Source organism: Parasteatoda tepidariorum, chromosome 6 (assembly GCF_982258835.1).
Source record: "Parasteatoda tepidariorum strain Cologne lab strain chromosome 6, Ptep-v5.0, whole genome shotgun sequence".
Classification (NCBI taxonomy): domain Eukaryota; kingdom Metazoa; phylum Arthropoda; class Arachnida; order Araneae; family Theridiidae; genus Parasteatoda; species Parasteatoda tepidariorum.
Window position 1 is genome coordinate 66242174 of NC_141760.1, and position 25224 is coordinate 66267397.

At 31.3% G+C, this 25224-nt stretch overlaps 1 protein-coding gene across 1 annotated transcript; it reads right to left on the minus strand.

Annotated features, from left to right (window-relative positions):
- Positions 1–339: 339 nt before the first annotated feature.
- Positions 340–24751, minus strand: LOC107448430 (uncharacterized). The gene is made up of 9 exons (XM_087166628.1): positions 24568–24751; positions 21027–21162; positions 16480–16659; positions 14679–14788; positions 12714–12824; positions 9918–9993; positions 8238–8486; positions 3191–3376; positions 340–1416 (listed from the first exon to the last, which is right to left on the minus strand). The coding sequence occupies exons 2-9, from the start codon at positions 21147–21149 to the stop codon at positions 478–480; spliced, it is 1974 nt and encodes a 657-aa protein (XP_087022754.1). The 5' UTR covers positions 21150–21162; positions 24568–24751; the 3' UTR covers positions 340–477.
- Between the last annotated feature and the right edge of the window lie 473 nt (positions 24752–25224).

The following is a 25224-nucleotide window of genomic DNA, read 5'->3' on the forward strand; positions in this document are numbered from 1 at the left end:
TTAACTAATTCAGTGTTACACTCTCTTCTAGAAAACGACCAAAGGTGTTCTGTGCTCATTCTAACAACTTTTCATGTCACTTTTATGCCAATTTATGTGACCAAATATACTCTGTTCTGTTCACAAGACATGCTGGCCTGCGGTGACATAACCGGCGATAGGCGGAAGGGAACAGCATGCCGAGTAGTACTGCATCTGTTAAGAAATTTTTTTTGTAATGCTCTTCTTTTAAATGAACTTTTTCTTCTACCTCATAAAAGAAAAATTTCATCTAGAGTCATTTAGCTTAAAAAGGAAAATTCTTAATTGTAAAATTGTTTTTATGATCAAAGTGTAGAGCACAAATTTCCCTTTATGAAACATTAAAACTCATTTGGTTACACTTTATTCAAGTCACGGTGATTGTCTATAATAATACAATGTTCGATTGAATTGTGGATTCGAAGAGAATCCTTGAGGAGAAGGAGTTCTTGGTGATTACGAAGAAGAATCTGTCAAATAATCGATTCCTAAATGGTAGTAAGAAGCTGGTGGTGGTTGCCTAAGCCGAGCGAGCTCCTCATTCCTTGAATCTATCTCCTGATTCAGTACTTCAATATCTCGTAATAAGTCCTCTATTCTCCCACTTTGATCAAATGTAGGAGGTGGTAACTGATATTCATCTAACCCAGAAGATTCATACGAATAATCTTGGCTTTCATCTCCTTCATAGCCAAGGGAATGAAACATTCTGTCCTCTGCTATTATTCTACTAAAAGCAGGCTGCTGAGGTAATGAATAGTCACCCAGATCAACTCTTCTTCCTAAACTAATAGCTGGCAGAGGTAATCGGTCATCTCTGTAACTGCTAGAAGCAAGTGGACGTAACTCTAATGTGGCCATTTCATCCAGATCAACCGCTCTATCTAAATCAAGAGCAGGAGGAGGTAAACGGTCTACTCTTTGTAAGCTGGAAGCAGGTAGGCGTAAGTCTAATGTAGCTGCTTCATCCAGTTCAATCACTCTACTTAAATCCATATCAGGGGACGATGAAGGTTGTACTCTTTGTCTGCTGGAAGCAGGTAGGCGTAGGTCTAATGCAGCCATTTCATCCAGATCAACCACTCTATCTAAATCAATATCAGTGGGAGGTAAAGGGTCTTCTATTTGTATGATGGAAGTAGGTTGGCGTAAGTCTAATGCAGTTACTTCATCCAGGTCAACCGTTCTGTCTAAATCAATAGCGGGGGGAGGTAAAGGATCTTCCCTTGGTATGCTGATAGCAGGTGGGGGTGGTGCTTGATCCAGATCAATTACTCTATCAGTCTCTTCGGTTTGAGGAGAAGCAGGAGGAGGAGAATGTATGTTAACACGTGCTAGGCGGAAGTCATCTGACATGATAGATAATTCCATTCTTATTTCAGCGAGTTCAATTATCTGGAAATAATAATTAGATATTAAAGAATACATTCAAATAATTATTTTAATTTTTATAATTGGGTATTTGTACATAGGTACGTACAGTGCGACAGATAAGGAGAAGTGAACATCCTGAATAACATTTGATCTCTAATGATTGGATTTTTACATACTAGGAATCAATCTTATTGCTTTAAAAGCCTTTAAATACGTTAATTAATTAGTGTAGACGATACTTACGAAATGCGGCAGAAAAAAATGTATTTCCTTAGAATATGTAAACTTGTTTTTCGGATTCGGGTTTCTGACCTTCAAAATATGTCGAGTCTCCCAAAATTGAAAATTATGGTTCAAATTGTTAAGGAAGGAGAGTGATCAATAATTTGGAAATTTTAATCTACATTTCACTTTTGTAATTTCACTCTATCTCAATTATAAAATTCATTATCTGGTGATAATTTCATGAAAAATATTTTTAAATAATTATAATTTTTTTTTATCAATACATTTAATAGAACTCTAAAAAATCTTGAATTGTTAAGTACACAAATTTTTACATTACTTTTACATTTACATAAAATGTGAAATTTGAACGAAATCGGTTGAATAGTTATCAAGAAATCAAATTTTAAATATACGTTTTTTCAAGTCAAGTTTTAAACTTAAATAAATAATATTTATTTGAACCAAGAAACAAAATGTCATAGAAAATTCATTTCAAATTTTGAATAATTGAAATTAAACCATTAAATATGACAACTTTGAGAATTTTTAAAATCAATTTCTGCACAGTTGTAAAATAGTTGTCAAGCAAATCAATGAATTAAATCAATGTCTGCACAGGTGTAAAATAGTTTAAGACCAAATGAATGAAATATATTAAGACCAAATGAATATAAAATCCTACATGGTTTGAAGTCAAATTCAAAATAATTTAAATTTATAAAAGTTTAAATTGCCTTGTTCTATTAAGTTGTTTTACCAATTTGCAAATGGCGAATGTTCACAAAAAGTTTTAAACCTAAATATGAGACTATAAAAATAGTTTCACACCCGATCTTGTTCTAAAAAACAACACAAATTTTGATAGATTATTTCAAAACTTGTAATTGTTTTGTGTTCGTTTTTACGCCCAATGACATGAGAACAATGTTCTTTAGCTAACTACCATTTTCCAATTGAATGCCAGCAAGGGACGTAATCTAGGGCAAATCAAGGCATTTGCCAATCAGGTTTAACGCTCTCGCGTGTCGTCGCTTAAAGTTACCCAATTAAATGTGACTTAAGTCACATTGCTAGACATAATCATTTCGCTTCTTCTCGAGTTGGAAGTACTCAGTTGTCTTCACATTAGATATTAACCCTTTGCTTGCGGTGTTCCATACTGTACCGTCCCCTGTGGTTCACATGTTGTACCAGCCATAACCAAAAGGCTAAATAAACCTTGTGCAAATTTTCTTTTAAAGTTATCTATTATATAGTAGGTCGTAGTAAAGTTGTCAAGTATATAGTATCAAAGGCAGATAGTAAAAGTACTTTTTTTATTTTTTGTCCGAGTATATTTAAATTTTTAAATTTAAATGTGATAAACTCTTTTTTTTATTATTATTAAAAATGGAATTTTTTACTTATAAAAATATTTAAAGAGAGTGGATAAAATGGTTTTAAAAGAGCAAAATCATGGAATTGAAATATTAAAAGTATGCGAAAATAAATTCTAATGTACTGTTAAATGCTTCTTCTGCCTAGAAGAAAGTCGAGTATGAAAAAATAAAATAAAAGCAAAAATTACCATGGGATCCACGTTTTCTGCTTCATTCTTAATCTCTCCAATCTCGTTTTCAAGCCGGCCTTGTATATCCGTAAATCTTTGCAATTCTTGCTGTATTACATTCAAATTTGTATTGCCTGCATTCATTAAATCACTAAGAGATCTCTCGAACTCATCTAATATTTGTTCGCAAATTTCTTCTGATGGCTAATAAAAATAAATAATAATCATACATCGGTTGTAAATTATTTTAATATAGTTAAATTACAATTCAAATGTAGCTACTACGCTGTTATTGACTTTCAATTGTGGCAGGAAGATGGAATATCGTTATCGAAATTCCGAGTACTTTCCCACTTTCTAGAGCACTGAAATTTCACCTGAAGCTCACTCAGTTATGTAAGACAGTAGAAGTTTCAAATGTTCCCCTACCGATTTCAGATAGAATTTGAAGCCCGTTTAGTAGCAAAGATAGGTTATCATTAATCAAAATTCCGTGCACTTTCCGATTAGCCAGAACAATCAAAAGTCAAATAGAGCTTTATTCCATTTACTTTATCTTTTCTTTTTGTAAATTACAGTTAGTTTAAAAATTGCTTGATTGTATTGCATTGAGTACTAAATATCGTTTGGACTTAGAGCAATTAAATCTGTTGCGGTTCACAGCATTACTAAACAACAAGCGTGCAACTGTATTCCTTCATTTCCAAGTTGCCTCCATACGGGTAGTGGATCGCTGCTTTTATTTTGCAAGTTCATAAAGGTATTGAATGAATGCATCGTATTCTTGGTATGCTTTCGTCCGGGATTTTCTAAATTAGTGTTTTTAAAAGTAAAGTGAGTAATTTCTAAATATGTGAATAAGTTACAAAGATCTTCAGGTAAAATATTAGAAAATAGCAAGTTTTTAATAATTTTGTCAGTGAACTGGGCTATTCCATGGTAACTTACGTTACATTCACAGAAACTTTATTGCACTGAGAACTTAAAAGCAAACAAATAATACTAATACACAATCTAAAATAAAGTGATTTCTTAAAATTTCAATCAAAACCAAAAGGAAACTAATTAGAATAATTAATATTTTTCAATTTAAGCAGTGTAAAAACCTAAAACTAGTGTGGTAACTTACGTTACTGAGAAAGGAATGGCATAAATTTGCAATATGCTTGAAGGCAAAATTCTGTTCTTATACAAATGTTAATTGATTAAGATTATATGTATCATTTTACTGACATGTTTAAATATTTATTATGCCTAGATTTAGGATTTTATTTCAAAAGTTAAATTAAATATAATTTTTTAAATGGGTAACTTACGTTACGAAATTCCCTTTGCATCAAACTTTTACTCCAGTAATGTACAAATGCAAATTAACATATTTAAACAGTATAGTGCAAGGGAGAAAAAGTGTACATGAAGTAAACTCAAAAAACTTTTGATTTATACACTTGATTCAGACATTACTATGCACACTTATAATGTCCTCTGTTATTAACTAGTATAGGGGCTCAATTCTTTTCACCATGCTTTTTTTCTGGTAGAATATTTCATCTCTTTTTCCTGGTCATTTCCAATAGATTCCCACAGCAGTCATTACATTGACTTTAAATTCTTGCTCTTCAACAGACATTACCACACCAGGATATAACATTTCCTCGTATCTAACCATATACCAATCTCCAGCTTTTATTTTGGATTCATCATTTCGTTTTTCAACATCTTTCACTTAAAAAACCCTTCTGGTATACCTTCTTGAACTTTTAAATGGTGGATCTGCTTAATGTTTTTAATCTGTGGAGCTTTTGAGAATAGACTAGACAGATTAACTTTTTCTGACGCTTCTTAATATCTTCTGGTGTGATTTCTACCATATTTATTTTTGTTCAATGCTCTTGTGTTGCTACCCCAAACTCAGAGGCATTGATGACAATATGTTTTCTTTTCTATACGACATTTCTTACACTTCATTTAATAGATCCACCTGTCCCATCAACAGGACTCTTGCCGTGTGACGTGGCAAAATAATTCCACATCAATATTTTTCCATGATGAATCTCAAAAACAGGTAAGACCGGAGTTATATATCGATTCTTGAACTGAATCCTTGGCCCATCTGACCAGATGTGAACATTTTTGATATCCACCGGCACACATTCTCCAGACCAGCACTCATTTGTTTTTTTCTGAACATAAAAATAATTTTCTGAAGTATTGCGTAAGATGGAACATTATAGAATTTTCTGAAGGCTTCAGTAGCTTATCCGAAGTTTTCGTGATACTTACAAAGACAAACATTTCTAGGAGGTTTGCTACTAAGCAAGACATGTTTTGGATGGAGCTCAAAGGACTTAGTCTTCCAATTTTGCATTCTGGATTTTTTTCCATAAACATTTGGTACATTTCTCGAACTGAATGAAGAAGATAACGTGCTTGTACTTTCTTCTTGCCACCATTAGCTTGTAGAGAGATTTCGTCCAACTTTGAAAACATATGAATGCCAACACCCAATAAAATGACTTAATGCAAAGATTTTCAATAAAATTAATATCCTAAGGCAGTATTTATTTATTTAAACTTTGTTATTGTAGCTGGATACATCTTATTTAGTTTATATGTCAATTTTCAAAAGAAGTGAACTCATTTCACATTGGTAACTTACATTACATGCAAGTCAGTAACTTACGTTACATATATTGAATAGTGCACAAAACAATAAATAAATAATATTTAAAAAAAAAACTATTGCTACTTATTTAGTGCTAGCCTCTAAGAAAGAAAAAATAATATTCTTACTTTTGTATCACATGTTTTTTTTTTACACATAAAAACTTTTCCTAGTTTTTGGTAACTTACGTTACATGCATTAATGTCTAGTTGAAATTTATATAATTAAGTGAATTTAACAACAAAAAGTTATTTTAACACTGCACAATACTTCAACTAAGTGTAATAAGCAATATTTATTCTTTGGAACATTTTGAAAGGAAGATAATGTTAAGTTACTGATTTTCAGAATCTGACCATGCTCTTCACCCAAATCAGAACAAGCGATTGCCAATGTTCAATGGGCTACCAACACTAAAAAACTGAATTCTCAAAAAAAATTTTTATAAATTATCAAACTGCAAACCTTTCTAATTCAGAAAAAATCCAAAATAATAACATTATTCTTATTTGAATTTTCCGATGCTTTTCCCCTTTTTCATGGAATCGCCCAACTTCATTTATTTAACTTCATATTAAACCAATCCCTTTCACACTTCATATTAACTATGCATTTGATAAATGATTTCGAATGATATGATAAATGATTCTATATCAGATAAATGATTTCGAATCGGGAAACATTTTCTTACTATAAACTTCCGTTTTATGAAATGGAAAAAAAAAAACTGAAATAACACTGGAAAAAAAAATTAAGAAAATTGAGTAAATATTTACCTTTGATATTAAATTACATCATACAGTTTTTATTTTATTTTGAGATAAATGCTATGGGCAAGCTTGCAAATTTCTGTCATAAGCCGCTCTAAAAAATAGGAACTTGATTTGATTTTTTTTTCTTCTTTTAGTTGTCACTGATCTCGGAATTAAATGTTTACTTTTGATCTGAATGCTTGGATTGCGCTGTTAAAATGTTTAAAGATATAAAATAAAATGTCAAGACTTTTCTTTCCATAAAGTAATCATATGAATATCGATTCCCAACTTTTTTTGAGTATTTGATCCAATAATTCGATTTTTTTTTCATTCATTTAGCACTGAATTTAAAAAAAAATAGGCTAACTAAAGAAATTGTATTATAACTTATAAATCGTATTTAGACAATTCAAAACAGTTAACAAAGATTAGGTTTAAAATATCACACTCAATACACATTATCTTTTGATTTTTATATTTCTCAGGCCTGTATTGATCAATACAATTTCCTGATGTTGCGATTTTATAGAATGATGTTCCTTCGATTCGGTTTATAATGCCACTGAAAGCCAATATATATATATATATATATATATATATATATATATATATATATATATATACATACATACAGTTAAACCCCGCTATAGTGAACATGGTTTATAGTGAACTCCCGGATATAGTGAATCAAATGTTCGGTCCCTTGCCTTGCTATACACGCATAATGACATTTTTTGTGGATAAAGTGAACCAAAAAAGTGAGGAAGTTGGATATAATGAACTTTTTTCTGTCTTCGACTGATTTTTTTCTTCATTTTTTTGATATTTTCAGGGAATATAAGCTATCTAAATCTGAAGTTTGTAACATATGGAAAAATAGGCAATTAATAATTTATGCTCATGAAAAAAATTTAGATGGCAAAATAAGTTGAGAAAAGCAGATCACAAGGATGATAAAGAAGCATTACTGAAGTGGTTCACCATTCGAAGAAGCCGCAATTTTCCTGTATCTGGACAAATGTGGATGAATTTGCTAAATGCTTTTATGAGACTACTTTCATGTGCTCGAATGGCTGGTTAGACAGGTTTAAAAAACGGAATAACAGAAATTCAGGAAAAATTATCTGAGAGTCGGGAAGTGTTTCCATAACTGATGTTGAGGATTGCTCATCAGCTAAAGATTACTAATTTTTCTTGTACGCAAGACGAAGAGTAATGAATAATAGACGAATAATAGACGAAGAGTAATTTTTTGCTACTACATAATATTTTTCAGTCATTTATTTGAATAATGTGCAATAAAAGGGAGGAGTTTGGGAACCATTAGGTAAATTATCTGCGTAACGGATATAGTGAACCGAAATTTCGGTCCCTTGAAGGTTCACTATAGCGGGGTTTGACTGTATATATATATATATATATATATATATATATATATATATATATATATATATATATATATATATATATATATATATATATATATATATATACTATATCAGTACTTCTTTTGAAAAATATTTTTAAAAAAACAGTGACATGCAATTTTGACCCCCTCTTGGATTTCTTGATTTTTATTTCTTGTATGTAATAAATAGTTGCATATAGTATATATTGTATATGATATGATATAATTGTTACTTACATCGATTGCATATTCATTGCCACTTAGAACTGCAGATGTAAAACCTCCTTGAACCACTGGTTCCATTCCAACTTTACCTGAAAATTCGTCTATCTGCGGCTGATAGGTGAGTGGAATTTCAGCATTAAAGTTCTGCAGCGCTCCAAGTATAGCTCTATATTGTATAGCCTCCGTCTTTACTTCCTTGAATCGCTTATTCAAAATATTATTCATATGCCTTTGACTCATCAGTCTTGCCATCCACTCAGCCTGCAAAATGCATTTGAACTACTGAGATTTGGAATATACCAGGTGTATGAAATCAAACTTATACATAGCTCGATCTATTTTCAGATTGGAACAAAATAGGAGAGAAAAAAAAATAAGGAAGGAATTTGTTCTTGGATAAATGCTATTTAAAACTTTTGAAGAAAAACTATGATACGTAATTATTTAACTTCATCAAATGAACAGTTAATTCTTGAGTAATGTTTTTGTATTTTATATCCGTCGTTAAACAGCCGTCCCGATTTCTTTCGGAAGAGGGGTTTACGCCTACTAATGTTCAACTACGTAGCCTTGTAATTTTGAACAAATCCAAAAGACAAGGAAACTCCTGGATCAGTACCCCCAGAGGTATTAATTTGTTGTGGGAACAGGAGGACTTAGGGACTTGACGTGCATCAATCACCATTTACTACACGGGGAGTCTTCGGCCCGCGGGGATAGAACCCACGAACTCTTGGACATGGGTCCAGTGCCCTACCACCCAGGCAATCCTGGACCTTGATTAATGTTTTTAAAGAGTTTTGCATGAAGCTGGTTTTTGGAAATATGTAAAACTAATAATTTTTAAAAAGAAATGAAGTAAACTTATTATCCGCCTTTATTTATTTATATATATATACATATATATATATATATATATATATATATATATATATATATATATATATATATATATATATATATATATATATATATATATATATATATATATATATATATATATAGCCCCTGGCCAAATTATTAGGCGCACTAAAGATTCTATGTAAAATCTTTATTATCAAGTATTACTATACAGCTTTTCTGTTTTTGCACGACTGAAGCCGGTTTGCACTTGCTTACGTTCGTGTATTAATTGATTAACATTGAAATGCAATACGTTAAAAATAAATACAAATAGGAAGTATTTAAAAAATCTCTTGCATAAAACCCATTACATTTATGTTTACAAATTAAAATATTGCATATAAATTCGTGCTAAAAAACTACAGAGCGTCTAATGATTTGGTCGAATCGTTAATAATCTGATCTATCGTTTAATTTATCTAATCCTCGAATTTATATTATATATCGTCAAATTTAACCAATTCCTACACGAACGCAACCAAGTGCAAACCGGTTTCAGTCACGTAAAAATTATAAAGTTGTATAGTATCACCTGATAATTAAGATTTAACATATATATATATTAAAAAATATGATAATTCTATAATAAATAATATCTTTTTTTACAGTTTAAGTTGATTTTTAGGCTTTTTAAATATTTTGTTGTTATTTTTACTATTTTTTCTTCCTTTTAATTTCTTTTTACTTTTACATTTGTTTTCTGTGCATTTTATGTTTTATTGGATTGTGGCACCTAACAGTTACTACGCACAAATACACAGTTGCTAAAAGTATAATAAATAGCCTTACGTAATTAAATCGGGGTGCAATTTTTTTGTATTTTGGTCCGTAATCATCTCTTATGTTTGATGATAAAACTTCTGATCTGAAATTACAAATTTTTCCACATTAATGCTTGTTATATATATATATATATATATATATATATTACATTATGACCACCCTCCATATCTATAACGATGGGCTCGCCCAGATATTCATGGTTTCTCGCCCACGAACAATGTTTTCATGGGGCACATTAGGACCCATAATCCTCATAGACTAATCCCTGACGTCTGTAAGCTACTTGAACATAGTTGCAGACCAGGTTCACCCATTCATGGCAACAGTTTTTCCTGAGGGGGATGGTGTTTACCAACAGGATAATGCACCATGTCACAAGGGTCGAATCGTCATGGATTGGTTCGAGGAACATTCCAGTGACTTTCAAGTCATGTCTTGGCCCCCAAATTCACCTGGCCTTAATCCAATAGAGCAGTTGTAGTCCTACTTGGAAAACCAAATTCGTGCTGCCACGCTACCCCCTCGCAATGTGAGGGAATTGCAGGACCGGTTGGTGAGCGCTTGGAACCAGATACCTCAGACTACCTATCAGCACCTTGTGGAATCAATGCAAAGGCGGGTGCTAGCAGTTTTGAGTGCTAAAGGTGGTCCTACATGTTATTAGAAGGGTGGTCATAATGTAATGGCTCTTCTGTGTATATATATATATATATATACAGAGAGAGATCATGATATAAATAGTAAAGAAAGGATTCTTATAGCGTGTTCTTACTGAAATACAGCATGTTTGATTGGTTATTTTCCTTGAACCGGTCCAAATCTGAATGTGCATTCCGAATCTATAATTTTTAAATTTGTGAATATTTTTTTAAAACATTAACGCAACGAGTTCTTCTTGTTTGTGTATGTGTGAGGAATGTTCCCGCCTCAATAAAGGTGTTTGTGTTAATTTAGAACAAAATAGAGAGGAATGTTTGTATGTTTTGATATAAAACGTCGTATAACATTTAACTCTGCGACGTCCATTACACGCTTAAAACAGACAGCAAATATCTTGACTTCTCCAGAATGCTTCCTACAGAAAAAAAAGCAAATTTTCTAATTTCCTATGTTTTGCTTTAGTGCGTATTCTGTTTTTTCTTTTTCTTTTTTTTTAAATATGCATTTTGTATTTTTTCATGTGCAATGTTCTTTATTTCATTCCTTAATTATTATATTTTTTAATAAATACTATTTATTGTTTCCGATATTTTTTTAACACGAAACAAACTCTGTTAACCTAATATGGCCCACAGCAGGGTTAAAACTATGCAGACGGGATTTAGACCAGTAGAATCAAGAAACAAATTATTAGGGGGAAGGTATTGGTTTCTGTTATAACTATCTTGAATACAATTTTCTCTGTCCAACCCATTTTCAAACAATATCAAGGCCAAAACTGCACATTTTTAGATAGTTTATAAAATGGGCAATTGTCATAGTAACAAAAAATTTCAAAAAAGTCGTGGTGTTATCATTCTTTTGTTGCAGTTTTGTAGATGAGAAATGGACAGTCAAGAGCTAAGACAAGCCTATTGAAGTTTGACTTTTCAAACAATTGAGAATGGATAGTAGTAGTTTTTTAGCTGAACGTCAAATTTTTTTTTACTATGAAACATTGAAGGATCTTTTATAGTAATAAAAAAATAACCAGCATTTAAAAAGCTGCTATGAGCAAGAAATACATGCAATATCATCGAAACTGAATTGCATCAAAGTTATTTGATAAACGAAATTAATGTCAGTATTGTTAAAGTAAAACTTTCAGCCACCAGAAAAAGAAAAAAAAAATATCCCTGTAAAAAAAAACCGCTCAGTACTCTCATCTTATGATACTGTTAAAAGGTCACACGTCCTCGAGGGTCAAATTTTAGTGGGTAGAAAAAAGGGGCGAAACTATCCTGCAAGAATAGTGCTATCTTGAAAAATGTGGTATTGTTTCTATGTATTATTTTTATTTTACTTTTTTTGCACTGTGTCTCATGAAACTATGTACCGTGACAGTAGGACTAATAAGTTAAAAGTTGTTGAGTTTTTATGCATACAAAAAATACATTTTCTTTATTTCTATTCAGGCAAATTAACTGCATGCTTAGCAAACTCTAAATTGAATAAAACAAACATAAGTCACTAAAACTTATTGTTCAGAAATGGATAAGATTTTTACTCATAAAACTTATTTGCACTTTTGACTTATTTGACTAGTATAAACTTATTTGAATACTTTTCTTATTTGCACTTTTGACATAGTTATCCCGTAGTTTTCTAGATAAGTAAGGTTTTTATTTCCTTGAATATTTTTCACGCTAAACTTAATGAAACGAAATCAGTACCATGGGAGGAACTACTTTACTCTACTTTGTCTCATTGCACTGAAAATTCAGTATCGTATTATTTGTATCTTGCAAAAATCCAGACGGAAATAACTAACTAGCATGTCATCAATATCAAATTAGTCAAGCAGTATTAAAATTAGTCAATATACCGTTAAAATATGTAGATTTTGATCACTAATTAGGTTCAAGATTGAAAACTAAAAATTTGAAACACTTTTTTGAATTTTTATGTTAAGGTCAATTAAAGGTAATGCTTTCGAAGTAATTAAAACTTTTGCGCGTGTCGAAAAATAAGTTAAACTGGCCGTAAATGACTTATTTTCGGCTCCATATCACAAATTTGCCTTTTCAGGTACAAGTTGTACTCATTCATTCTATTAATTTCACTTTCAAAGTAATCTGGTATCGAAAAATAAATTAAACTTGCCGTAAATGACTTATTTTCGGCTCCATATCACAAATTTGCTGTTTCAGGTACAAGTTGTACTCATTCATTCGATTAATTTCACCTTCAAAGTAATCTGGTATAGCAGCCATTCTGAAATGAAGAACAATACTTTTGACATCAAAACTTATCTGCATTATCCGGTTTGACATACGCTTGCTTTTACATTAAACATTGAGCATAGCAATATTAAATTTTTAATCTCAATTTCAGTTCAATCCTGATAGTAGTATAAATAATCAACGGTAAAGTGTGAAAAATAAAAAAACGAACCACCCAGAATAGCTTTCGATCGGATTTTCACTTTCTCGGATTCAATCTTAATGGCTCGGAAGGTGACTTTAAATATGCTAAGTAATAAGTGCAAATGATATTTTAAGTTACGAAATCATATGTATAAATATGTTTTCTCTGAATAAACATACCCTTTTTTCGATAGATTTGGATTTCTAATCTCCAAATTATAGGGGGTGGCCACAATCTTGGAAATATGGTTCCAATAGTTAGACAGGCTTAATGTTAATTTGACTTTTTGCGTGTTTCCTTATATCTCGTAAACTTTTTAAGCAAATGGAAAACTTTTTACACACAATCATAAAATTCGCTTACCCAAAGATAATCTTTATGCAAAAAATAACTTTTAGTAAATATTTATTATTTTTATTACTTTGTTTAATAATGGTAGGAAAAAATTTGAATTGTAAGGTGTACAATTTATAAAATTTTCGATTATATTCTTTGAAATATATATATATATATATATATATATATATATATATATATATATATATATATATATATATATATATATATATATATATATATATATATATATATATATATATATATATATATATATATATATATATATATATATATATATATATATATATAATGCCCATACTTCCTAATTACCATATTTGAGGTCACCCCCTTAAGCAATTAAGATTGATTCATAGAACATGAAAATCCGATCATTAGTTTGAAAGTTATTCAGGGTGGTTCATTTTTATTTCAGCGCTCTGTACACACACCAAGACATTCAATAACTTACCCTTGAAAAACTAGCAATCAATTTAGATATCTGACGCATACTTAACTAGTTAAATAGTTTAAAATTTTTTTTAAAAAAAGTGCATTTAGATATAAATATTTACAGGCTACTGTTTTAAAATGAAAATTTGAGTTAAATATTTTTATCAACTTTTAAAATTATGTTCAAAACTTCCCGGAAGATTTAAATCGTATGCCGCCTGTGCCAGAAAATAATGCTAACAAAAGAACATAGGAGCAAAAGTACCTTTTGCATTAACTCAAATTTGCGAGCCTTTAACTTGAAAAAAATGATAACCAGAAAAGATTCAAAATAATTATGTAATCTTATTGATGTTCAAGTTTTTTTTAAAACTTTTGTTTAATAAATTGTAGAGCCTCATCGATTTAGTATCAATTGAATTAATTCTACAAATTTATTCAATTTCAAATTAGCACTTATTCACTGTATGACCCTCTCAGCTTTACGTCTTTTATTTTTATCGGTAATTCCGGTTCTCTAAAATTCTGGTAATTTCAGTCATATCGTTTATTACTTCATCTCAAAGAAACTGGTGATTTTTAAAACTTCATCTCAAAATACGCTTCAGTCAATTTTGTACGATCAACTGTTATTTGTAAGAATATACTGTTATATAAGTTATATGCTGTAAAACTGTAATTTATTTATGAACTGTAACTCTCTCTGTTAGCTAGTTTTTCAGGTTGCTACTAACGAAACACTTTTCTTTCTATGCAACTCTTTTATTTATCTTCAATTAAACTTTTAAAAAGCTATTTTCCTTAATACCTATTACATATGATCAAAAAATATTTTTTTTACATTGCCCTTTTAATGTGTATTAAGATATTATTAGATATGGAATGAAAATACGGAAAAAAATATTGCCTTACGGTGCTTCGCTGTGTTCTTGTATAAATCCTAAAATACTAAACCAAAGCTCATGGCTATACATTCCACTTTCTGCTTCCCTTGTTGAATCATCTGCTATTGCTTCTGCAAACTATAAAGAGAAAAAGAAATTATTGCTAAGCAAAAAAGAAATAGATGAATTACCAGTTACAACTACATTTAAAAGCTTACATTCTACTCATTCTACAATATGCTTTTAACACTGCAATTAGTGGATAGTCCACTTTAGATATTTCTTAAAGGTATAATTTGTAATGTTTATTGCAATTGTTTTTTAGTTGCTCTTTAAAATGCAAAAGCATTTTTTTAATGAAAAAACCATTAGATTTTTAATTAGATATTACTGTAGAATAAAGAGAGGATCACATGGTTTAATTATAAAACCTGATTCAAATTGATGAAATAAATAAAACTTTAAGAAAAAAAAAAAAAAAAAAGACAAGATAATGTAATGTATACTTTTTGCATTTTTTGAAGCATTCTTAATGGACATAAATAAAATAGAATTCCGAAAACAAATCTTATAGTTAACTTTTCTTTTGCAAAATTTGGCATTTCTATACACTTTTTCTTCTTCTTTTTTTGCATTACCATTTTTTTCCTTTCTTCTTCTTTCAAATCCCAATTTCTAGCCCAGCTAGACAAGATCCATGAGTTTGTTCACCTTCAAAAAGTCTAAAATAAGTAAGGGTCTTTCTATAAGGTCTTGTTTTAAAAGACCGAGGTAGTCCAGTAGATATTCAGGGGATGCCTGATGGGCCGAATAGCACTTGGTACAGAGGGAAAACACTTTTCTCCTTCAGAGTACCTCAGTGATTTCAGGTGTCCACAGCGAAGACGTGTGATGGCGGTTTGAGACTGACGGTCTTCGTCAGCTGTCAAACAAATACCCGATCTGGTACCCTGGTACCAATTGTGACTGGGTGAAGTAAGCCATACAGATTTATTTTTGGCTTTAGCAATGGAGAAGAGCTCTGAGGAGGTAAGAGACACTGGAGGTGGAGTGGCCTCAGTTGCACCTGCCTTGGCTAGACTATCTGCTATTTCATTGCCTGATATATCTACGTGTAAGGGTATCCATTGTACGTGAATTCGACAATATTTGGAGAGGTGTAAAAGTTTATAAAGGATGTTCGTGCTAGTATTGTCCCTCACTCTGTGCCAGCTAGCCAAGTGCTGAACAGCGCTTCTACTGTTGGTAAGGATCCGAATCTCTTTCGAAATTGAAAGAAAGAGTATTGAGTCCATCATCAATGGCGATAAGCTCGCTCCTAAAAACGGAACAGTGGTAGTTTTTTTTTCTCTTTTTTTTACTATTGTCTTAAATCATCTTCATCTTTAGTTGATTCTATTACTTTCGTTTGCTTATTCTGTTGTTTATAGTTTCTTGTCTTGTTACAGTTTCTCTTTTTAAAAAATTTTAAATGAAAATACACTGTAAATAAATATACTTTTAGACTCAACTACTGGTTGTAAATTTAAGGTTAAAAATTCGTTAAAACGTCGAAGGTATTAAAAATGCTTATTTTTTATAATAAATATACGAACCTTCTGTTTGCAACTGAAAGAATAAAAGAAAGCAAGTTCAATATAAAGCAACCTGTAATAAATTTTGGGTACCTGTTTGTTAAAGAGGACAGTAAAAAATTATATGCGTATATTAGATACCTATTATCATGATTAATTAAGCAGTATTGACATCGATAGTAATATGGAAATTCTGAAGTCTTAGAGATAAGTATTTAAATTTTTGTTTTAAAAAACTGTAGCCTGAATGCTAACCTTATTATTTCGGTCATCAAGTCTCTTCACAATAGAATTTAAAGTTCCAATTATCATCTCTGGTGTATTAAACAGATCCAAATTTGCTTCAGGAATGTTGTCCTTTATTATCGCCAGCAACTCGCTTACGAATCGTGGATATGAAGCCACTTTTGGATAATTTTTTTCATAATATCTGTCCTACATAACCAAAAAACTAATATAAGGCATAAAATATAATGTGTTAAAATGTAAAGTTTTAAGATAATTTGTAATACAGTCGAACCTCGATTTCACGAATTTTTCGATATCTCGAAGGAAAAAAAAATTCCCTTCAAATTTCTTTACTCTCAATGTTAAAAAAAACTTGATTTCACGAATTTTTCTTTCTAAATCCTCATTAACTCGAATTTTTTTCATAAATAGTGTAGATTTTTCTTCCAAAACTAAAAAAAAATCCAAAGAAAAACAAACAATTTTAAGAATGGCTGATAGCATGGAATGATGTGTCTTCCTCTACGATAATGAATGGCCTTAAGAAGTCTGGATTCATTAAAGATTGTGAAAGTAGCCAAACAGAAAACCGCACCGAAAATGATTGGAACAGATTGACCGGACTCATGAAGCTTGATGACATCGAATTTCATGACTTTGTAAACGTAGATGATGCAGTAACAGTGTGTGGTCAGTAGAATGACAATGATATCATCGCTCAAACGAGAGCTTCTTGTGAACTATCAGAAGAATAGGATGAGGAAATCGAAGATTTACAGCCGAATGTTACTAACAAACAAGCACTTTCTGCAGTGGACACTGTAAGGAGATTTATTGAGAGGCAGCCGATAAGTGAGAGGAGACATTTAAAGCTATAGTCCACTTAGAAAGTGTTATCGACAAACTTTCTTACACATCTCTAAAGCAAGCAACAATTGAATCTTTTTTTTTAAATGAAAGTGTAAAAAGTGCTTTTAGAATAAATATGGAATAGTAAATAAGTTATGCAAAGAGCATTTTTCTTTATTCTACCATCGATAACATGCGATTTTTGATAATTCGAATTTTCGATAACTCGAATTTTTTCCCTTCTCCCTTCAAGTTCGAGATATCGAGGTTTGACTGTATTTAATAAAAGCAAATAAAAAATATAAGCGCATAAACACATAAAAACACTTGTTTTTGTTTAAAGCATCTAATGCGATTATTATAGCCCAACTCAATCGTCAGTGAGATGCGGACAGAGAGGGAAATAATAACTATGCTTTTAATTATCTTCATATAGTTTTTACAAAAAACTTATTGTTGATGTTTTTTCTACCCGTGTCAGTTATTTCAATATATTAAAATATTAGAGCGCCGTCTAATCAGGAATTGTTTGTAACAAAACTATACCAGAACAGTACTACAGTTAATATATTCATACCCTCCAACTTATGAGGATTTTGAAAATAATTCTTTCTAGTGGTAGCGAACCAAAGTAGAAATTTTTAAAGCAAATGGATTTCTCATAAAACTTTTATCAGAACTTAAGAATCTAGCCATATGGCCTGCACTTTTATAAGTAATAGTGGACAAGTTACGCTAAAATTAATTTTTTTTAAATATTAAGACATTAATTTTGCTACCGTCTGAAAAGAAGATTTCTGAAACTACGGAAATTCCGTAGCAGTTGGAGGGTATGTATATTTATAAAGTTTCTAGTGCTATGCGTTTCCTCGTTTTTAGATTTCTATATTTCTGTTAGATTATCTTTCTGTTAGATTTTCTTTCTATTTAGACTGATCTGCGTAATAGCTGCCATAATGACATTGTCCTTTTCGAGGCCAATTTTCAATCACTCAGCTCTCGAAGAAACTCAAATCTTGTAAAATATTTTAACCAACTACTCAGCTTTGGTTCAAACAATCCCCTTTCTTCAGCATTGGTGAAACAATTAGACTTTTAGCATGTGGTTGGTGAGAATTCGACATTGCTTTAGAGCCATACTACTTGAACTCCATTCTTGATCCATCTCAAGCCTGTTTTTCCATTCAAACCTGATGCCGACTGATGATTTGTTGACTCATGTCAACAAATCATCAGTCATCCCAGCTCATCTGAAGCAGATTGCCTTCGAATTAATCAGCAATATTCCAATGGTGGCTACTCTTATTTTTACAGGTAGTAGCAAGAATGAAAATACTCGTTCTGGTAGTGCAGTTTATATTAGATCCCATAACACCTGTTACCATATAAAATTGAGAAATCCTGATGACTGCTCCGTTTTTGCCATAGAAGCTGAACTCAATAGAGTATTTTTACTTTCTCGTTTGAAGGAAATTAGTATCTGGAGTGAAGCCGGAGTCAGATCCAGCATCTTTCAAATTCGCATGAAGTGCGGGATGATGTCGGAGTGGCTATTCTGAACAAGCTGAAAAGGCTTTTCAACTCTAGGCGATTCACTTGCAGTGGATCTCTTTCATTAACAATATTTGCTGTTAATGAGTTTTCTGACTTCCTTGCTAAAATTGGCTCAGCTCTGCCCTTGTGTTCTCAGTCATCGCGGATTTTTTCAGAAGCGTATTTCCGCTTTATTTCCGCTACGTGGTCCTACTGTTCCTCTTGCTCACTACTGATATTAGTATAATCGCCCTGGTGGTTCCCTGTCCCTCCAGTGCAGCAGACTAGAGCAGACTGTCATTACTCGTTTTCGCAATGGTCATCTGATATATATGGCATACATAAACAAAGCAAAAGTTTTCCCTACATGTTCTCTAAGTATGACTATCTAAGTCTGTCAGGCTACACCAGACCATATTCTCGGCTGTCTTGGTCTTCCTAGAGGTGATCTCTGCTTGGATCCACTCTTCGTGCTTGATATGCTTAGAGTTGCTGGTGTCATTAACTTGATTCAGCTTTGTTTACAGCTGAGGGCTAGTAACAACAAAAACTTATTTTTATTAAAAATATATATATCGTTTTTTTGAGAAATTTATTTTAAAAGAACGTTTTAACATCATACAAAATCGGTTTTCATCGATATAAATGAAAAAGAAATCTAAAGACAAAAAAATTTAAAGTATTAAATCATATTTTGCAAATTTTCAAATCTAATATTTCAAATTTTTCGAAGGTATTAAAAGAAAAAGTTAAAAGATCAATAATACCATATGGATATGAAGCCTTTTATTAAGAAACTAAAAACTTTTCTTATTGTAAAATGACGAATAAAATAATCTTGTCTATATTCAGTCACAGTTTATGACTATTGTTTTAGACAAGACTTTTCTGCCGAGCAATAAAACTAAAAACTTAATCATTATTTTAATACTTTAATTTCAAAAAAAAATGTATATTATAATTTTTCAAGCGAAAAAGTTTTTCAGAACCACGTTGTTTAATTAAACTAAAAAAGAGAAGATAATTTTACAATGCATGAAACGAGAAACATGGAAAACTTTTTAAAAAAAAATTATTTTGAAGAAAAAAAAGGTGTTAGAAGTTAATTCTGAAAGATATAAGACCGATGCTGTCATTTTAGACGTCACAAAAATTAAATATTTTTTAACAAGCTATTTTACTCATTTTAATTTCATGTATTTCAAATTCTTCATGTCATAAAAGGGTCAGAAATTTGTTTGGTGATAAATTCTATTTAGCGATAAAAGGAGAAAAATTATGCCTGCAATTATGAGGAACGATTTTAGCTTCAATTGTTATTCTGCACAAAGCTTCAGTTAAAATTGAAGCATTCGATCTCAATGATAAATAGTCAGAATTTCGTTTCACAATAAATTAAGTTTAACGATAATCAGATTATTAATTCGAGCGTATCGATCGGGAAACGATTTTAGCTTTAATTGTCATCGAACGCAAAGCTGCAGTTGAAATTCAAGCATTCGGGCTTTACAACACGTAGTGACCGGGATAGCCTGGTTGGTAGGGTGCTGGACCCATATCCGAGAGTTCGTGGGTTCGAACCCCGACAGCCGAAGACTCCTGTGTAGTTGGTGACTGATGCACGTTAAAATTCTGTCGAGTCGCAAAGTCCTCCATGTTCCCATAACAAATCAAAACCTCTGGGGGTACTGGATTGGAGATCGATTGTTCTCTGAATCAGGTCAAAACTACGATCTGTGGATGAATGAATGGATGTATGAATGGGTCTGCCTTAAGGCTCCTATACTATCAGAGCTGACCTACTAGGCAATATTGGACCAAACAAGTTCGCAAGTTAACGTTATGTTAGTATTGTGCTTATGTTAGCTCTTTGCTCCAAAAATAGATGATAAATCGGTCTGTCTAATTCAGAGGCTCTAGTCTGCCTTATAAACAGGTGTGACGTATAATGTGGCGGAAATCGAATTCTTAGCCATAGATGGCGCCACTGAAAAACAAGAATCGCACACTTTGCCTTAAATTTGCTCGGTTTCACCAAGCAGGCTTGCCCATATGGCAAGTGGCATTAGAACCAACCACAATACGCAGTCAGAATTTTGGTTTCGCAATAAATTACTGGTTATTAATCCTGTATATGACTATTAAGAAATTACTTAAACCTGTTAAAGCAATCTATAAAACAGCGAATTTACCCAAAAAGTTTGAGGTGGTGTGACTGTTATAAGCGGTAGCTGTGGCGGAAAACCCAGCGAATCAGAATGCATCGCATCGGCTCTCGATCTACTTATTGCTTCACTATCAACGAAATGTGCCATTTTGAAAGAATTTCTGAAAGCATAAAAAAGTATAATGAAAGATAACCAACCATGAAATGTGAAACTTAAAAGCCGTTGTGATGATTTGAAATCAGTATTTTTATTATTTTTTGCTATTTGGTAAAATAAAATAAGTTAAATATTATTCCTTTAAACGATTCCAAAACATTTTATCATTGTAATACAAATTTGGTACCACAACTTCAGTTTTCTATTCTATTGGGATAAAATTTAAATATAAGAATTTGAATTCTTATCTTTTTAGTTAACTATAAAAACCAACAATGTTTGTAGAGAACTTAATAATTTTATGATAAAAAGTTGCCTAGAAAGTGTTAGCATCTCGTAATTACTTTATATTAATAAAAAAAAGTTTGTGTGAGTGTGCACCCACAATTATAAGATTCTTTTATCCAAAACTGCAAAGAATAGCCTTTATTAAATATTTATTATTTTTTTAAGTAATGGTCAAAAAATTTTTTTAATTCTTATGTATGAAATTTTTTGCATTATTTTAAAGAATATAATTTTACATGTCAAAATACAAAATTTGAGCAAAATGGGTCAAATCGGCAATAATCGGCTCAATTGTAAATTTGATCGGGTAGACTACATTTGAGGGTGCCCCCACCAAGTTGTGATCGCCAAGCTGGGCGATGTTGAAAACCAATCGTGATTCTGATTGGTTTAGATTTTAATCGTGATTCTGATTAGTTTAGAATTTAGCGTTGTTTTTAAATGAATTTTTAAATGTAATTTCAGAGATCCGTTAGTTCTACTTTGGATACCGGCTGGTAAGGTTACTTTTGCTTCTGGTACTATAAATAAATACTGTCAATAAGATAAATCTTAAGTTTCTGTACGATTTGAACAACAATGGAAAAAAAGCAGTGATTGACTGATGTTTGAATGAAGGTTTAATTAGTAATAGATATAAATGCCCCGTTTGTGGGTTACCCCGGCGTTCCGGGCAAACAAGTATGGCGCCAAACATAAGTCGCCAATTTCGCCAAGGGGCACCCTCAAGTATATTTTTCCCATTTGATCAAAATCGGTTCCTGAGAAATCGATTTTTCAAATATTTGATTTGAAATATTTGAATTTCTCAGAAACTATTCGACTGATTTTGCTTCAATTTTGTATTTTGACATGCAAATTTATATTCTTTAAAATTATGCAAAAAAGAAATTATACAATATAATTCAGTATTTTTTCGATCATTATTAAGAAAAATATGAATGAAAAATAAAAAATATTTAATAAAGGTTTTTTTATGCATGGAATTATCTTTGAACAATTTTGAATAATGATCAAAATTAAATAACGTAATAACAATAGCGAACCATATTTAAAATTGCTGTCATATACCGTTAAATAATGGGAAAATGAATAATTTGCAGGGAAGAGAACAGTTATTACTGATGCATATGACAGCGAAAGACATCTAGATTTTGATGAACAACGAAAGTTGTAAACCTGAAAATGGATCAGCTGTTGAATAGCAGATTATAAAACGCTTTTCCTTATACTCGGACGTAATATTTTCAGAAACAACTTTTAAAATTCTAAGAACGCCTTTAAATATCTAAATGCCCTTGATATCTCTAAACGTTCAACAAATTAAATTTTGAAAACATAGTTCTGCAAAAATCTGCTTCTGTCTGCTAACAAAAAGTCTTGTAAATGTGAATCATGTACCCTAAACTCGTGCCCTTTGATTTTCGCCAAGTTTCTCGCCAAAATAGGCGATGCTGTTTAATTTATAACAAACCGAATTTTTTGTGCTATGCTTTTGTCGTGTTATATGTTTTTAAGTTATGTTTTTGTTATGTTGCATGCTTTTATGTTAAGTTGCAATACGCTATTATATAATGTTTGTGGGGAGATGGTAGCTATCGACAATGTCAACCGTCATCTATGAAAAGATACCCCATCATAGAATCGAGTTAACACGTCTTATATACTAGTGAATTGTAATTTTGTAGTGGTAGATACCCTACAATACTTCCTCCCCAGAATTATATCTGGGGAAGAATTCGATAAACGGATACTACTAGTTGATTCATTGCTGTTTTGTGAGAAGCCGGGTGAGCTGTATTAAGATCACCGTACTTTTTGAGTGCTGAATGTGAGAGGTGTATTAACTTCACTGTCGTAGTCGCTTCTGCGTTGCCGTTTGCAGTCGAGTGTATGCAAGTCAACGTTGTGCGTGATCGAGACGAGACTGAGTAGGAACAGCGTGAGGAGGGGGATAATGTCGCAGTCACAAGTAGCAAGTCAACTGTTCAATGTGAACCATCCATCGAAGTGCGTGTTTCTGTCAAGATAGGCGTGTTCATATCGAAGTGGGCGTTACTGCCAAGGTAGGCGTTTTCACATCACGTCCAAAGGTCACCAATGTGGGGATGGTAGTTATAGACAATGTCAACCTACATCTATGATAAGGTACCCCGACATAGAGTCGAGTTAACACGTCTTATATACTAGTGAATTGTAATTTTGTAGTGGTAGATACCCTACAATGTTCATGTTTCATTATAATACATTTTTTTTGTATTTGAATAAAACCTCGACAACCATTTTCGGAAAAATTAAAGAAAGGAAAAGAATATACCAAATACGTGAGTATTTTCTTAATGTTTTTCATTGAAACAGTTTTTTTATTTTGGTTAAATCATAATAAATATAAAGTGCTTGAATGTTTAGTTATTTTTGTAAGTAAACTGTGCCGCAAATTTTACCACAACAATGCCACAAATAAACTGTGCTATAAGTTTTTTTAATAGTAGAGTCTTGAACATTAAGTCCAAGGATTTTTTTTGTAAAAAAAAAAACTTTTTTTTTAAATTTTCATTAAATATGCCATTAAATATGCCGTGGTAACAGTATGAAACGATTTGGTCTCTTTTGGCGGAATTTTCGCCAACTTTAATGGTTAATCGGATTTTACCCAAGTACCATTTATGTATGTTAAGTTTTTGTTAGGTTATATTATGCTTTTACGTTTATGCATGCTTTTTTTTATTTGTGTTTTATTGCAAACATTACGTTTTCGGTCCCATTTTTTTAGAAAGGGGTTGCAGGTAAATACGATTGTCACAGAAAAAAAGAAAGAAGACAATTTTTTGTCAAAAGGCACAGCGAAGTATATTTACACCCATTCTTTTGTCTGATGAATAGGGGGAAAGGATTCATCTTCGTAACATTAAAAACTAAGAAATTTGCTTAAGGAACAAAGTTCAAAGATGCTGAGATTATTAAAAAGTACAAAGGGGATAATTAGACCAATCCTAGAAACTAATAACTGCACATTGCATTTTCTATTAACAAAACATGACTTAAATTAATAATTTATTCTTGAAACATGCTCATTTCTTCAGTATTTTCAAGCAACGCAATGTATAAAAATGATACTTACCAATTTACTACTAAAGAATATGACTATAAAGATTTTATCATAAGTAAATAATTTATCAGAATTACCAAAATATGATTAATTAATTATCATAGAACAATTTTGACTCTCATTTAACTAAAATTTTCCTAATTTAAACTACGGAACATAAGCTTAAGTAAATGTTTAAAAAATTTTAAATTGATGTAATTCAAGTTTATCTTCTTTGTTTTATTTTTTATTCCTGCTTTTGTTCACCCACATTAAACATTAATAGTGTATGTTTTAGACAATAATTTTCGTTCTCGTTTTACATGATATAGCAAAAAAAAAAATGCATTGAACAATTTTTTTCAATCAAAGCTACAAAAGGTAGAAAACTTTAATAAAACTATACCCTTTTATAGTAATAAATAAAATTTTACTAGAATTGGGTATAATATGAAAAAAGCACAACTACTTCCATTTACTAGGAATAACATTTACCTTTTAGTTTAATTAATAAGCTGAGTTTTAAATATGTTTACTAAATTCATAAACTTCGGTAAAACAACAATATAAATTATTTCCAAAGGAACTAGACTAATACAATTCCAACCTGGCGAGTAGCGACTTATAACAAGACACTTCGTTTGATGCTTTTACTTGTTGCTAGAAATCAGGTTCGCAGAAAATGCTGTT

Coding starts and splice junctions, on each gene's coding strand:
- LOC107448430 (XM_087166628.1), bottom strand. CDS start 21,149: ATGGCACATTTCGTTGATAGTGAAGCAATAAGTAGATCGAGAGCCGAT. Junction 9,994..12,713: donor CCGAAAATAAGTCATTTACG/GCAAGTTTAATT, acceptor TTGTAATTTCAG/ATCAGAAGTTTTATCATCAA. Junction 8,487..9,917: donor TTGCACCCCGATTTAATTAC/GTAAGGCTATTT, acceptor TGCATTTTGCAG/GCTGAGTGGATGGCAAGACT.